Source organism: Perognathus longimembris, chromosome 1, assembly GCF_023159225.1.
Source record: "Perognathus longimembris pacificus isolate PPM17 chromosome 1, ASM2315922v1, whole genome shotgun sequence".
Taxonomy (NCBI): domain Eukaryota; kingdom Metazoa; phylum Chordata; class Mammalia; order Rodentia; family Heteromyidae; genus Perognathus; species Perognathus longimembris.
The window spans coordinates 72,157,840-72,173,297 of record NC_063161.1 but is presented as its reverse complement, the minus strand read 5'-3'; the positions used below and the strand labels follow the sequence as shown (position 1 = coordinate 72,173,297).

The 15,458-nt window shown below is 51.7% G+C and overlaps 1 protein-coding gene across 1 annotated transcript; it reads left to right on the top strand.

The window, feature by feature from the left end:
- Positions 1–3,764: 3,764 nt before the first annotated feature.
- On the top strand, positions 3,765–14,984 carry Mdh2 (malate dehydrogenase 2). Its single transcript, XM_048369006.1, has 9 exons — positions 3,765–3,921; positions 7,633–7,801; positions 9,433–9,516; positions 9,949–10,058; positions 11,385–11,510; positions 12,895–12,972; positions 13,249–13,348; positions 13,467–13,618; positions 14,716–14,984. Exons 1-9 carry the CDS (start codon positions 3,856–3,858, stop codon positions 14,845–14,847), a joined length of 1,017 nt encoding a protein of 338 aa, XP_048224963.1. The 5' UTR covers positions 3,765–3,855; the 3' UTR covers positions 14,848–14,984.
- Positions 14,985–15,458: the final 474 nt, after the last annotated feature.

Below are 15,458 nucleotides of genomic sequence, written 5' to 3'. Positions count from 1 at the left end.
CTCGACACCATATATACAGACAAAGCCAGAAGCGGTGCCATGGCTCAAATGGTAGAGTGCTAGCCTTGAGCAAAAGAAACTAGGGACAGTGCTCAGGCTCTGAGTCCAAGCCCCAGGACTGGCAAAAAACAAAACAAAACAAACAAAAAACCCAAAACAAAAAAAAACCCCACAAGTCTCTGTAGAGGAAGAGATATGGCTCAAGTGGTGGAAGGCCTACTTAGCAAGCTTGAGAACCTGAATGCAAACCTCAGTAAAGCAAAGTGGGAGGAGCAGAGGGACGATGCCCAAGAGGACTACCTATAAGTTTACCAGTTCTGAATCAAGTGGAGGATTCCAGAAACTGCGGGCTGGGGAAAGCATGCAAACAAGACAGACAGGAATAAATGTGAGGTCAGGACTGGAGGTAAGAAAGACTCACAAAAGCACAGCATGGCAAAATGAACTGGTTCAAACTTCCATGGAGTTCACAAAGAACACCAGATCACAAAGGGAACCTTCTGACTTCATCTCTACTTATAACCTGTCTACCAGCATCAGCTGGGTCAGAAGCCACTGGGGGTGGAGTGAGGAAGATGAAGAAATAGAGAAGTCAAGGTTCTCTTCTCCAGGTGCAGAGGCCTGCAGAGAGCTAGAGACTGAAAGGAGGGAGGCTATCACAAGGAATTAATTTATTCAGGTGAATGGCACATTAGAGCACCACGGCAAGAACTTCCTGGTAACCAGACACAAGCTAAGGGCAAAGATCTAATAGTTGTGGTACACGCCTTTAATCACAGCTACTGGGGGAGGCTGAGGTAGGAGAATCAAGGTCCAAGGTCTGCCTAGACAGAAATATAACTGTCTGCAAACAAGCTAAAAGGTCTGGGGGCATGGATTGAGTGGCCCAGCACTTGCATGTCAAGTATGAGGCCAATCTCAACCCCAGAACCACGACAGAAGTCCATGTGGGATGAAGATGAAATGCTGCTCTGCGATGTCCAGCAGTCTTGCTTGTTCAATGTGTTACCCATGCAAAGCATGGAGCATAGCACCTGCCAGGAAGCTGGTATTAGGCACAGCAGCTGCTATGGCTGTGAAGATCATTATGAGTGTGGGCCTTTCACTCAAGGTGGCCCAGAAAGAAGAGGACTTGGGAGGTATTGAGTGCTTGCTCTTGGAGATAGCAGCATGGAAGGCATGCAGAAGGGACTAAACTGGGGTGTAGGGGTGGCCCCAGCTTCTCTCCCAGAGCCTCAATTCTTCATCTATAGGGATGACTTCAGCCTGGGCTGAACTTGTCTGTCCTGGAATAATTCCCACCTGTCTGTCCATCTTCCCATATGCCACCCATCTAAAATGGGCTTTTCTTTTTCTCTGGCCAGACCCCTTTCCATTTAACCCGACTTTCCATTTCTGTGAGTGTACTTCTCCCAGCCTGAGAAGGCCACATCCCTTCCACTCCTTAACCCTGACTAAGCACAGACTCCATTCTGCCCTGAGACCTGCCCCCACGGTCCCTACCCTCTCCATTTCTATGGCTACCACCACCATTCATTCCAAGCTTCACCATCTCATTGGTGGTCTCCTAAACAGTCTCCCTGCCCTTCACAATCTGTTTGTTCTACCTTCATCTAATACCAGCGCTTTCAGAGACCCACTATTGGGCCAGTTACGAGTTGGACACTAAAGACAGATGGAAGATACAGTTCCTGACCCCAAGATACAAAGTTAAACAATTACCAGATAACTATGTTATGATAAGAGCAAGGGCACTGCATGTGCTAGTGTCCCGCTCCAACAGAAGTTATCTGCCCCCAAATACAGGACTCTGCCTTCCCACCTCCAAGTTTGCCCTTTTTTTGTTGTTTTGTTTTGTTTAACTGGTTTGTTTGTGCTAGTACTGGGGCTTAAACTCAGGTCCTAGGCACTGTCTCTGAGCTTTTACTGCTCAAGATTAAAGCTCTACCACTTAAGCCACACCTATACTTCCAGCTTTTCAGTGGTTAATTGAAAATAGTCTCCTGGACTTTCCTCCCTGGGCTGACTTTGAACCACCATCCTCATCAAATCTCAGCCTACAATGAGAGGCCTGAGTCACATGCACCTGGCTCCTCTTTCCCCTTGTAAAGGGTCAGATTCTTCAGCTCTCCTTTAAGAGCTGTTTTCCAGGCTTGAGAATGCTCCCACCTCTGGGGCTCTCAGAATACCACCCACTCTTCTCAGTGTAAAAGGTCCTTTCCCAGCCTACACCTCTACCCTAGGTTAAATGTACCTCCAGTGTTCTCACAGACAGCAATTCTTCTACTGTGACCCACACAGCTGTTTACCATTTACCTGGCCCGCCCATAGACTGCATTCCTTGATAGCCAAAAAGGTTTGGATCTTTTTTTTTTTTCTTCCATTAGTCATGGGGCTTGAACTCAGGGCCTGGGTGCTGTCCCTGAGCTTTTTGCTCAAGGCGAGTGCTCTACCACTTTGAGCTACAGCACCACTTCTGGTTTTCAGGTGGTTAACTGGAAATGAGTCTCACAGATTTTCCTGCCTGATCTGGCTTTGAACCGTGATCACCAGATCTCAGCCTAAGTAGCTAGGATTACAGGTGTGAGCTACCAGTGCCCTGCTTGGATCTTTTTCACAGATAAAGATTAGGTAGGCAAAACTTAGCAACTCACTAAACAAGTGCAGGGGAGGGAAGAGCAAGGCAGCCATCATGAACGCTCTTGGAATGGGACGTTCTTTAGCACTGGTGCTAATATTACCGGTCCTGCTTCTCCAATCATTGTCTCAGGTCCGTTTGGGTTTCACATCCCTCAAAGCAGCTGCAGGGCACATCTGCTCCACTTGCCTCTGAACTTTTGAGATAACAGGGCTGGCCTTAGCCCAGGCAATTCTCTGAAGGACTAAGGACTGAAGTCAGGGCCTCAAGTCTGCCACTCAGGACATGCTCCCAGTCCTTTGGCTCGTGTGTGTGTCTTTGAACCAGTCACTTTCAGGTGTGTCTGTGTGTGTGTGTGTGTGTCTTTGAACCAGTCACTCTCAGATCTCTACCTCCTGAGAAGCTATGATTCTAGGCATGAGCCACAGACTCCCGGCTCTAACTCTGAACTCTTTTTAACAGCAAAGACGGGGTCAGGGATGCCTTTATATGCGCAGGGCACAGTAAGAGAGGGGTGGCCCATAAGATCCACAGATGAGGATAAACTATTTAAGCGCTGGCGTGCCAGTTCTACTTTGTGTAGACTGCACAAATCCACTGAGCTCCGCCGGGAGACAGAGGCTCACGCCTGTAATCCCAGCTAGAGGAGACTTGAGATCCGAGGATCACGGTTGGAGGCCAGCCTAGGTAGAGGAGTCACCAGTCACCGAGACTCTTGTCTCAGAACCCCCTCCGGTCTCGCTCCAGGGACGGGGGTGGGGGGCCTGGCTGAGGTCGCAGGTCGCGAACCCACTGCGCCTGACCTGCGGCGTGACCCCAACCGGGCTGCCCGTCCGGGGGCTCGACTTGGAGCCCCACCTGGAAAATGGCTCTTCTAAGGCGCTTCCAGTCTAAAGCCGGCGCTCTTCCGCTCTTGGGTGTGGACGCTCCCCCTCACCCCCGCGCCCGCTCGCACCGCGGCTTCCCTGCGGGCCACGCCGCCAACCCCGAAACTCGAAACCACTCAACCGGCCACTCCGGGGCGACACTCCCCACCTTTCTCCTCGGAGACCGGAAGTGGCCTTCTTATCGCGAGCCCTAGAGGCGGACGGAGCCGGAAGGCGGGCCGCTCTCGCGAGATTTGAGAGCACTAAGGCTAGCGGCGCGGCGCAGCGTGGAGGTCGTTGGAGTCACCGCCCCGCCGCCAGCTCCGCACCTGCCTGCCGCTCGCCTCTGTCATGCTGTCCGCCCTCGCCCGGCCGACCGGCGCCGCTCTCCGCCGCGGCTTCAGCACCTCTGCCCAGGTAGGCGAGGCCCGAGAGCGGGCGGGCTGCTGGCGTCCCCGGCCCGGCTCTCGTGTGTCCCGGCCCCGCGCTCACCCACGGGACTCACGGGCCAGCCTAGGCCGCGGAGCTCGGGTTGGACGCCGGGGCGCATGGGGCCAGCCCTGGTGCCCCTCGAGAAGTGTGGGGTGCAAAACCTGGGAGAGGAGCGAGGTCGCCCAGTCTGGAGGCTCGGCCCCCGCGGAGTCCGCTCCCGGCCTGCGTGCCCCCAGGGTGGACAGGCTCAGGCCCTCGCTGCGCAAGTGACCTACGTTCTTTTGTGGCTGTCTCTGCTCTCACGTAATTAGACCTGCAGCCTCCATGCGGCTGTGCATTAAACGGGAGGGTGTGTGATGGGCAAGCCATCGTCGGGAGGGTACAGAAGTGCACCGGGGCGAGGGTCCTTCGGCCCGAGGATCCTGACCACACTCTCGGTGGCCTTGCCTTTAAGAGCCTCAAGATTTTTCTTCCACTTAAGAATCCTTTTGATGAATCTTTCCTGGCTTGGGTGGGCTGAGCTGCTCCCCAAGTATTTTGACGGTTCCTGACTTGGCCTAGGACCACTGAAAGCTAAGCTATTTTTAGCCGTCTTCTAGGTGAATGAAATTCTGCTCCTTGAGATGCCCTGGTTCCTTCCTGCGCCCAGGAATTCTCACCAGGTGCTCCCAGTGAATCCAGTAGAGTCAAAGTTTTGAGAACCCAGTAGGTGCCTGCATTGCCTCTAAATTACCATGCCCAAAAATTACTAAAGAGAAGTTGTGCACTGATGGCTCGTTTCTATAATCCTGGCTACTCAGGAGGCTGAAATCTGAGGGTCGGGGTTCAAAGCCAGGATGGAGCAGTCGTGAGACTTATCTCCAGTTAACCACCAGAAAACTGAAATTGGCATTGTGGCTCAAGTGGTAGAGTGCTAGCCTTGAGCTGGAAGAGCTCAGGGACAGCACCCAGGCCCAGAGTTCAAGCCCCACGACCACACACACACAATAAAAGATTATTAAAGAGAACCCCACATTTTTTATGGTGGGTTTTGTTCCCCATACAGCCCATTCAATTGAAAAATAAAGATACAAGTAAGTTTATAGTACATCTGTGCAGAGTGCTGTGGGGAATACCCAGGTGAGTGAGAAGAGGCTCAGGTGCAATGAATGAATTAAAGCAGTGAATGAGGGGCTAGGAATATGGCCTAGTGGTAGAGTGCTTGCCTCATATACATGATCCCTGGGTTTGATTTCTCAGCACCACATATATAGAAAAAAGCCAGAAGTGGTGTTGTGGCTCAAGTGGCAGAGTGCTAGCCTTGAGCAAAAAGAAGCCAGGGACAGGGCTCAGGCCCTGAGTCCAAGCCCCAGGACTAGCATGAATGAATGAATGAATGAATGAATAAATAAATAAATGAAAACAAAATAAAAAACAGTAGCGAATGAGTTGGGGTCAGGTGGAGGCAATTAGGACTGGTGCTGAGAGGGGCAGCTAAGCAGAGAGAAAATGGGGAAGAAAGGAAGCAGAGTGGGGAGGTGGTTGGATTTTGTGGTGGCTTTTTTTTTTTTCCCCAGTCCTGGGGCTTGGACTCAGGGCCTGAGCACTGTCCCTGGCTTCTTTTTGCTCAAGGCTAGCACTCTGCCACTTGAGCCACAGCGCCACTTCTGGCCTTTTCTATATATGTGATGCTGAGGAATCGAACCCAGGGTTTCGTGTATATGAGGCAAGCACTCTTACCACTAGGCCATATTCCCAGCCCTGTGGTGGCTTTTTCTCAGCACTGAGAATGGACTACACTTGATGATCAGCAACCACTCTCCCACTCTCGGCATCTCTAGGCATGTTCAGCCTAGAAGGCTTCATTTTGGTGGCATTACACCTAGGCACTGATGTCCAGTAGTGAATAAAACACACAACTCGACATTTTAGTTACCTTACTGTTTTTCTCCCTCACTATGAAGTGTCTTAGTGATGCACACAGAAGGAAAAAAAGGAAAGAGGATTAAGATTTTCAGACAATCAGGTACATGATCTTTGAGTAAAGCTCAGAAGGAAGCAGAGCACACCCTTCAGAGTTTTCCAGGCAGTTGGGACAAAAGAGCAGGCCTTGTAGAAATGGGGTAGGTGTGGTGGCACAGGTCTGCAGTCTCAGCACTCTCAGAAGCTGAGGCAAAAGAATTGTGTGTTCCATGCCAGTCCAGGCTATATAGTTAGGCCCTGTCCTTGAAAGATGTGTGAAGGGCAGGGGAGGGGGGGTTCACCTGTAAACTCAGCTAGTTAGGAGACAGTCTCCTGATCAAGGCAGTAATGGAAATGCAGAAGTAAAGATTTTAAAGAAACCACAGGCCTTTATTTTTCTTTTTTTTTTTTTTTTTTTTTTTTTTTTTTTTTTTTTTGCCAGTCCTGGGCCTTGGACTCAGGGCTTCAGCACTGTCCCTGGCTTCTTTTTGCTCAAGGCTAGCACTCTGCCACTTGAGTCACAGCACCACTTCTGGCCATTTTCTGTATATGTGGTGCTGGGGAATCGAACCCAGGGCTTCAAGTATAAGAGGCAAGCACTCTTGCCACTAGGCCATATCCCCAGCCCTTTCTTTTCTTTTTTTGGTGCCAGACTTAGGGGTTTAAACTTAGGACCTGGGCGCTGTCCAAAGCTCCACTTCCGGCTTTTTTGGTGGTTAATTGGAGATAAGAGTCTGGTGGGCTATCCTACTCAGGCTAGGTTCAAACTATGATCCTCAGATCTCAGCTCCTTGAATAGCTAGGATTACAGGTGTGAGCCACTAGCACCTGTACAGACTTACCTTTTAAAGCCAAATTAATTAATGCAGCAAGAATTTTCATGTGTGTATTCTTTCAACAGTGGCTAAACAGTGTTGGTACTTGCAACTCAGTAGTTTGGACATTTTCAGAGCTCTCTAAGAGCTAAACAGCTGTGATATCGATTTCTCTAGTGCACTGTGTAGGTCCCACTGCTTAAGCCACTGTTTTTGTAAATGTGAGCTGTTGACCAGGTAGAAACAAGGTCTGAGGAAGGGCTCTTCCTCCGGGCTGTCCCCTCATGGCTCCCGTGGGACTGATCACTTACAGACCCAAGTGAGGGACTGTCCATGGCACTCTGCTACTTGAGCCATGTCTTCAGCTTTTTTTTTGCACAGCATTTACATTGCATTTCATGTTGCACGTGAGGTACAGGTGATATAAAGTTCACAGGATTGTATAAGTTATATCAAATGCTACTGGGGATTTTGGTGGGGAAGTTATCCTGGAAACAGCCCCTCTATAGGGGTGGTGGTGTTAGGGTACTGTAGTCCTCTTCCTCAACTCCCTAATGTATCAATTTGCTTGTCACTTATTCCTACACCCCCATGTCCAGTGATGGGCCTGTTGCTAGGGTCTCTGTTTAGTTTTTAAAGTTGCACATTGACGGTGAGGCCAGTCAGTACCTGAGTGGATGAAGCTGCTGCTTTATCTCTACAAGAATGTTGGGTGTCTAATTACAGTGGCACAACTTCCTCTCACCTGAGTTCTCCCCACTTGGAACTGGACCTTGGGAGGAATGACCAGAATTCTTCCACAGTGATATTGGTGCACACATATGTCTTATCTAATTTTGACACCACTTCAGCAAAAGCCCAGTGGCAGGTTTTGTAGGCTACTGTGTAGGTCCTTTTCAATGAGGACTCTGTCCTGACTTTTCCCTGTGCCTCTTTTTAGAACAATGCTAAAGTAGCTGTTCTTGGGGCTTCTGGAGGAATCGGGCAGCCCCTTTCCCTTCTCCTGAAGAACAGTCCCTTAGTGAGCCGCTTGACCCTCTACGACATCGCCCACACGCCGGGGGTAGCCGCAGACCTGAGCCACATCGAGACCAGAGCAAATGTGAAAGGTATGGGGCTGACCTGCCCTGAGACTCCACCCTCCCTCTGTAGATCAAGATCTTAGGTGAGACCAGATTTTTTGGGGGGTGGGGTGGGGGGGCGCCAGTCCCGGCCCTTGGATTCAGGGCCTGAGCACTGTCCCTGGCTTCCTTTTGCTCAAGGCTAGCACTCTAAAACTTGAGCCACAGCGCCACTTCTGGCCGTTTTCTATATATGTGGTGCTGGGGAATCGAACCTAGGGCTTCATGTATAGGAGGCAAGCACTCTTGCTACTAGGCCATATTCCCAGCCCTGTGAGACCAGATTTTTAAGGACATGGGGCTCTTGTGTTAATTGTATTAAATTTTACAAAGGACTACAATGAGCCAGGTGCCGGTGGCCCACACCTGTAATCTTAGTTACTCAGGAGGCTGAGATCTGAGGATCAAGGTTCAAAGCCAGCCCAGGCAGGAAAGTCCATGAGACTCTTACCTCCAATTAACTACCAGAAAATTGGAAGTGGCGCTGTGGCTCAAGTGGTAGAGTGCTAGCCTTGAGCTGAAGAGCTCAGGGACAGAGCCCAGGCCCTGAGATCAAGCCCCACGACTGACCAAAAAAAAAAGAACTACAATGTTTTGGACTTGGGCCCACAAAAATTTAAGTAGCATTGTCTTTTAGGAAACATGGTGGTCTGATCTTGCCATTTTTTACGTTTTCTGATTTGAAAAGTAGTGTGAGGAAGGGGAAGTTCAAGAAGCTCTTTGGGGTATTGGGGTGATGTCCCCTTGCAGGCCGTAGGCTGCCTTCCCTTCACCCTTGCTGCTCTTTAACTACTGTCCCCAAAGTATGACTGCCACTGGTCATAGACCACTGGTCACACATCCAGGTAGTGCAGCCTTCATAGTCTCACAGTCTTGCATATCTCCAAATTCTAGGTAAAACCATTTTTAAAGCTTCCAATAATTTACCATTTATTTACTCTGCCATCTTGTTGGCCTTTGGGCTGCTGGTGAGTTGTGATCAGCGTCTATGTGCACTTGTTTCTTAGAGTGCTGACTGGGTGAGTGGGTCTTGGGCTCTCACTGTACTGGGAAGGCCCTGCTGGTGCCTTTGTTTTTGCCATGAGGACAACAGCCATGTTTGGCAGTGCCTCCCTGGCGAGAAGACTTGAATTGCTTATTCCCATGAGTTCACTGGGGTGACTGAGCCTCCCCTGGGTCCTCGAATTCATTCTCCCATTTTCTTTTGAGCTAATAGAGTTTCTGAGAGTGCTTATAGTGAAGAAAAAATCAAAACCAAGCAGATTTTAGACATTGTAGCAGTTTTCCCTGATACAATGGGACAAAACAAAGTAGACACTAAGAGTCCTTGCTTATCAGCCTAGACATGTCAATGTGCCTGGCTTTTGGTCTGTGGGGGCTTGGGGGCGGGGGCACTGAGCTGGCCAGGCAGCACTGCAAGCAAGCAAGCTGGGACGATGACTGGCTTTGGTTTTGTTGGGACCAGAGGCTCGCTGAGGCTCTCCCTGTGGCCTGGGGTCTGCCCCTTCTCAGTCGGGAGCTGTCACCTTACAGGTGGGGCTGTACTTCCCAGCCTTTTCCCTGGAGCCTTAGCCTCTATGGATTAGAAAAGGTGAGGTTGCTTCCTTGGGTGCTTTTAGGTTTCCTCGGACCTGAGCAGCTGCCAGAGTGTCTGAAAGGATGTGACGTGGTGGTGATCCCAGCCGGAGTCCCCAGAAAACCTGGTGTGTTGGGAAGCTTCACCCTGGTCTCCCTGCATGCCCGCTGAGGATTTAATCCCATTCTACCCTCCGCCAGAGAAAACATCCAAAGGCTTCCCACTGCCTGGGTTGGGGGGTCACATATTGGCCTGACATTTAAATCCTAACGTGTCTGCATTGTCTTCCCTGCCCTGGATTTCACTGGTCCTGTTGGGCCTAGTGTGTGTATGTGTGTGCGTGTGTGCACACACACACTTAACACACACTAATCCCTGATTATCCTTGGCTGGCCCACCTCACTCCCCACCCCCAGCTGTCACTAGCCACACTGTTATTTCCAGATAAGGTAGATTAACCTGACCGCTCCTGATCATGTTGAATTGCCAGTACCAGCGAGCAGCAGCCCTGGGCACTAGTAGCACTCACTACGAATGAGCATCTTGCTGGTCATTGCAGGCATGACTCGGGATGACCTGTTCAACACCAACGCCACCATCGTGGCCACCCTGGCTGCTGCCTGTGCCCAGAATTGCCCTGAAGCCATGATCTGCATCATTGCCAACCCAGTGAGTGTGGGCAGGGTGCATGTGCCTTGGCCAAGCTCCAGCTGGAGCAGGAGGGAGACATGTGAGAATGTGGGGTGACAGGAACAAAGTGAATGTTATAAGAGATTATCTTTTTTTTTTTTTTTTTTGCCTGTCCTGGGGACTGGGACTTGGGGCCTGAGCCCTGTCCCTGGCTTTTTTTCTTGCCCAAGGCTAGCACTCTACCTCTTGAGCCACAGCACCACTTCTGAACCCAGGGCTTCATGCATGCTAGGCAAGCACTCTACCGCTAAGCCACATTCCCAACCCAAGATTATCTTTTTTTTTTTTTTTTGCCAGTCCTGGGCCTTGAGTTCAGGGCCTGAGCACTGTCCCTGGCTTCTTTTTGCTCAAGGCTAGCACTCTACCACTTGAGCCACAGCACTACTTCTGGCTTTTTCTATATTTGTGGCGCTGAGGAATTGAACCCAGGAATTGCCTTCTATACAAGGCAAGCACTCTACCACTACTAGGCTACATTCCCAGCCTGATTAACTTTTTTTGAGACAAGGTCTCTCCTGTATCCCAGGCTGGCCTTGAGGTGACAAGCCTCCCTGTCAGCCTCCCAAGTGCTGGGAAGGCAAGTACCACTATGCCTGGCTAAAATTTCTCCTTTCAGTCATGATGGTAACAGCCTATTGACTCCTTTTGTGTTGTATACTACTTGGGGTCTGCAGTTCAGACTCCACTATCCCTGTCTCTTTACATCTAGAGACCACTGATAACACACAGCAGCCCCAGCCCTCTAGGAAATGCCCAGGCTGTACCACATTTAGAGGACAGCTGTGGTCCCCGACCTGGTTCCCTGTGGCTCCCGGAGTCGGGGTGCCGTGAGAGTCTAAAAGACAGTGCAGAGAAGGGACTGAGAACAGGCTGTCAGAGCTCATACCTGGTGCTCCTGGCCTCAGAAGGGGTCCTGCTGTACCCACTCACCTGCCTTGCAAGGTGGCCAGCAGTCTGCTGGGAGCCAACAGTGATCATAGAAACCTTGTGGTTTTGTTCTCCAAGGTTCCCTGTCAGCTCACAGACTCTTGAGGGAAAGCCATACTGGAGCCTCCAGACACTGAGCCCAGGCTCCAGCAGCTGCAGCAGGAAAACTAGTGGCCCTAAAGCCCCTACCTAGCCAGAGGTGCCTGGGTGTGGTGACATAACAGAAAGTGAAGGCTCCCTGGGGATGATCGACTCCTGGCATAAAGATGGCTTTGTCCATGTGAGGTGGCCGTCCTGTCTTGCCAGCATCTGGCTTGCCAGTGGTCTCAGCAAATGCCCCCATCGTTTGGCTCCTTATGCCTGCCTTGGGTTTCCTAGGTCAACTCCACCATCCCAATCACGGCTGAGGTATTCAAGAAGCATGGTGTGTACAACCCGAACAAGATCTTTGGCGTAACCACCCTGGACATCGTCCGTGCCAACACGTTTGTGGCAGAGCTGAAGGTAAGCCACACAATGTCCTCACTGACTGGCTTCTCGGCCACCTCTGCCCAGGTAGTGACACAGAGGATGAAGAACAAGGCCCCGGGGTTCTTGCCTTACCATAGAAAGGGGCTCCTGCATGCGATGGAGAATCCATACCTCGCTCCTGCCCAGCTGCTACATGGCCCTGCACCCTCTGACCTTGGCCTCTTCCTGGGTGCACTGGTTCAGAGTTCCCTAGGCTCCCCTCCTCCCCATGCTCCAGGTCCCTAAACAAATACCCGCTGTTTCCTAGACAAAGGCCCATGTAGTCAGCAAGCGGGAAGCTGGAAAGACCCCACCTGCTGTTCTACCTGGTCACCAGATCATGCCTTGTTGGTTCTGGGCCTGCCAGCTGCCTGGGTCCTGGGCAGCTGGACAGAACTGCCAGCTTGTCCTGAGGCGGACTTGCTTTGGCCCTGAGGCTGTGTCCCCGCTACCTTTCGCATCTGCCCGCAAAGCCAGAGAAGCACTTCCCCTAGGACTGAAAGGTGCACTCTGCTCTTGAGCCCTGGGTCCTTTTGTTCTGATGCCTTGGAAGAAGGGACAAATTGTCCTGCACATGCCTGGTGTCAGGCGCATTCTCCCTGTGTGCTGGGCAGTCTGATCCCATCTGAACTCGGGCTATGAAGGTCCCGGGATGCAGCTGGGGTGGTACAGGGGCCTGCAGGTACATGTAGAATGTTCTGGAGTGTGCAGGGAAGGAACAGCATAGCTCAGTAGAGAGCAAGGTCCCCTGCAGCTGGGCAGCTTGCTTGAGGGCTGCTAGTGGTCCATTAGAACCGTGTCACACCAGCCACGCTGGTAGATGGGGTAGCCACAGGAGCACCAGTGTGCTTGCAGAAGGTTGTTACAGGCACCTGCCATTCTGGAAGGTTTCTGAGCTGTGTCAAGAGTGGCTGTGGGTTGTAGCTTCCTTTCCGAGTGTGCACTGATGCACTCTGCCCTCCCCACTCCTTTCAATCTAGAATCTTCCTGGCTGGCTGTGCCTGTTTCTCACACCTGGTTAGGTGTTCCCCATGCCACTGTTTGAGCGTAGGACTGGTCCTTCATACCACAGGGACAGGATCTTCCCATGTGACCACTGTCCCCTTCACCCCCCTCCCCTCCCCCAGCATCAGTCTTCAGCTCCCTGCAGCATACCCACCCTCCCTCTTTCCTCCTCCCTCCTGGGCAAGCCTGGCACCCTTCCTTTGGGCTCTTTTGCAGACATTGTATTTGGGGAGCTACTCACCTCCCTGTCATCATCCAGTCAGGGTTTTTTAACTTGTTAGAAGTATCTGGTCACAGGCCCTTGCAGGCTCGGTGGCTCTGGTGTAACGCCTAGAGCGTGTGGACAATTCACGGAGGTCTCTTCTCTTTGCAGGGTTTGGATCCAGCTCGAGTCAACGTTCCTGTCATCGGTGGCCATGCTGGGAAGACCATCATCCCCCTCATCTCCCAGGTACATGTGTGCATGCGTGTGTGTGCGTGCCTGTGTTGTTCTTTCCCTCCAAATGTTTCAAAATACCAGGAGTTCTTTGAAAGTGACTGCTCAGAGGCCTGTCAGCAGGGCTGCCTTGTCTTGGATGTTTTTGAAGTGGAGCTCTTGGGTTGAGCACTTGCCTAGCACAGGTCAAGAAGGCCAGGGGTCTGGGAGCATGGCACCAGCATGGAGGAGGGGCTGAGGAGGGCACCAGAGGAGCTGGGTAGCTCATGCCACTCATTGCTTGGCTTCCAGTGCACTCCCAAGGTGGACTTCCCCCAAGACCAGCTGGCGGCACTCACCGGGCGGATCCAGGAAGCTGGCACAGAGGTGGTGAAGGCCAAGGCTGGAGCAGGTGAGGTCTTGGGCCAGTGTCTGAGGTCTTGGGAGATGGGAGTGGCAGAACAGCTGCTTGTCCCTGGCCTGGGAGGGGTGGGGGCGGGGAACACTGGGCTGAACCGCCTGTTCCCTAGGCTCTGCCACCCTGTCCATGGCCTACGCTGGCGCCCGCTTCGTCTTCTCCCTGGTGGATGCGATGAATGGGAAGGAAGGAGTTGTGGAGTGCTCCTTTGTGAAGTCGCAGGAGACAGACTGCACCTACTTCTCCACGCCCCTGCTGCTGGGGGTGCGTACCATACTGTATGAGGAGGAGCACTGGGGCTGTTAACAGAGCAGGGGACAAGGGGAAGTGGGTGACGAAAACACACTCGTGGCTTTCTGACAATTTTTGTCTCTGGCCATATTATAAGGATCTCTGAACACCATTGTTGGTAGGAAAGTCTGGTGGCCTGCACTGATTTCAGCTGCTACCCATGGGTGCCCAGATATTTATCTACTTAATCTCTATTTGAGGTGAATGCTAAAGTGTTTCTTCCACCTGGGCATAGTGGGAAACACCTATAATCCCAGCACTCAGGATATAGAGCAGCAGGATCTCCAGTTCAAGCCTGGCCTGGTCTATAATTTGAGATCCTGGGTCAGAACCAGAAAAAATTTCTTCAGGTCCCAAACAGCTTAGAGAGGGACTAGGGCCATGAGTACACAGTTGGGACAGGAAGTGCTGCTGATGACAAGAACTTTCTTGGCCAGCTGCCGCACTAATAAACACACAGTCTTCTGGGAGGTAGATGAGGAAACTCGGGGAATGGAGTTGTTCAAGGCTCGTGGGTAGTGAGTGGGATCCCTCGCAGGACGGCGTGGCCAGAGCCCGAGCTCAGGGAGGTAGGGCAGGCCAGGTCATTGGGGCATCCTTTGTTTTTATTTAAAGCTGTTCTATTTGGGTTGGTATTTTTTTTTTTGGGCCAGTCCTGGGCCTTGGACTCAGGGCCTGAGCACTGTCCCTGGCTTCTTCCCGCTCAAGGCTAGCACACTGCCACTTGAGCCACAGCGCAGCTTCTGGCCGTTTTCTGTATATGTGGTGCTTGGGAATCGAACCTAGGGCCTCGTGTATCCGAGGCAGGCACTCTTGCCACTAGGCTATATCCCCAGCCCGGTATTTTTTTTTTAAATACCTAAGTACATGTGAAGCAGGGGCTTTACCACTTAAGCCATGACCCCAGTCCTAAAGCTTCCTTGAGGTGAAATCTCAAATGCCCAGTCAGGCTTGGCACTCATGAGTGCAAGTGCAGGTGGTCTCTGCCTTTAGCTCCTAGTGGGTGACGGTGGGTGTGCAGCTCTGTGGGGCTTCCTCCCAGCTATCACCTGCCCCCTCCTCTCCAACAGAAAAAGGGCCTGGAGAAGAACCTGGGCATCGGCAAGGTGTCTCCATTTGAGGAGAAGATGATCTCTGAAGCCATTCCCGAGCTGAAAGCCTCCATCAAGAAGGGAGAGGACTTTGTGAAGAACATGAAGTGAATGTGGCACCAGAGGCCGGGCATGGCACCTCTGTCTTCTTGCTCGATGATGGCTGTTAGCATCACCCTCCTTTTCAGATTGTGACTGGTCTGTTTGTTCAACAATAAAACAGACTTCGATTTTCTTTTTCAGGTGAACCTTACATGTGTGCTGTCCTTCTCTCAGAGCAGACTCTGCAGTGGCTGTCCCCTCTCGCAGATCATCCAAAGGTGTGAGCGAGTGTGTGCCCATCCTGGGGCTTGAACTCAGGGCCTCCATACTGTTGCTGAGCTTATTGCTCAAGGCTAGCACATGAGCCACAGCTTCATGTCCATCTTTTTTGGTAGCTTAGTGGAGATAAGAGTCAGACTTTTGTGCCTGGGCTGGCTTGGAACTGTGATCCTCATCTCTCTGCCTCTTGAGTAGCTGGGATTACAAGCGTGGGTCACCAGATCTAAGTACTAGGCAGAGGAGTGGGCTGCATGTTTCTGAAGTAGGGCAGAGGCTCCCCGCTTCCGTCCCTCCCCACTGCTCTCTGCACTGTTAACCCCCATCCCTGCCCAGGTATGGCTCTGATAAAGCAGGGACAGCCCACAACATGCCTGGATGGCCTTTGCCCTCGCCGTGACAGT

What these genes read in the sequence shown, in the direction of transcription:
- Mdh2 (XM_048369006.1), top strand. Translation starts at nt 3,856, where the DNA reads ATGCTGTCCGCCCTCGCCCGGCCGACCGGCGCCGCTCTCCGCCGCGGC. An exon ending in GACCAGAGCAAATGTGAAAG is followed by an intron (nt 7,802 to 9,432) that starts GTATGGGGCTGA and finishes GGGTGCTTTTAG; the next exon opens with GTTTCCTCGGACCTGAGCAG. An exon ending in TCTGCATCATTGCCAACCCA is followed by an intron (nt 10,059 to 11,384) that starts GTGAGTGTGGGC and finishes TGGGTTTCCTAG; the next exon opens with GTCAACTCCACCATCCCAAT.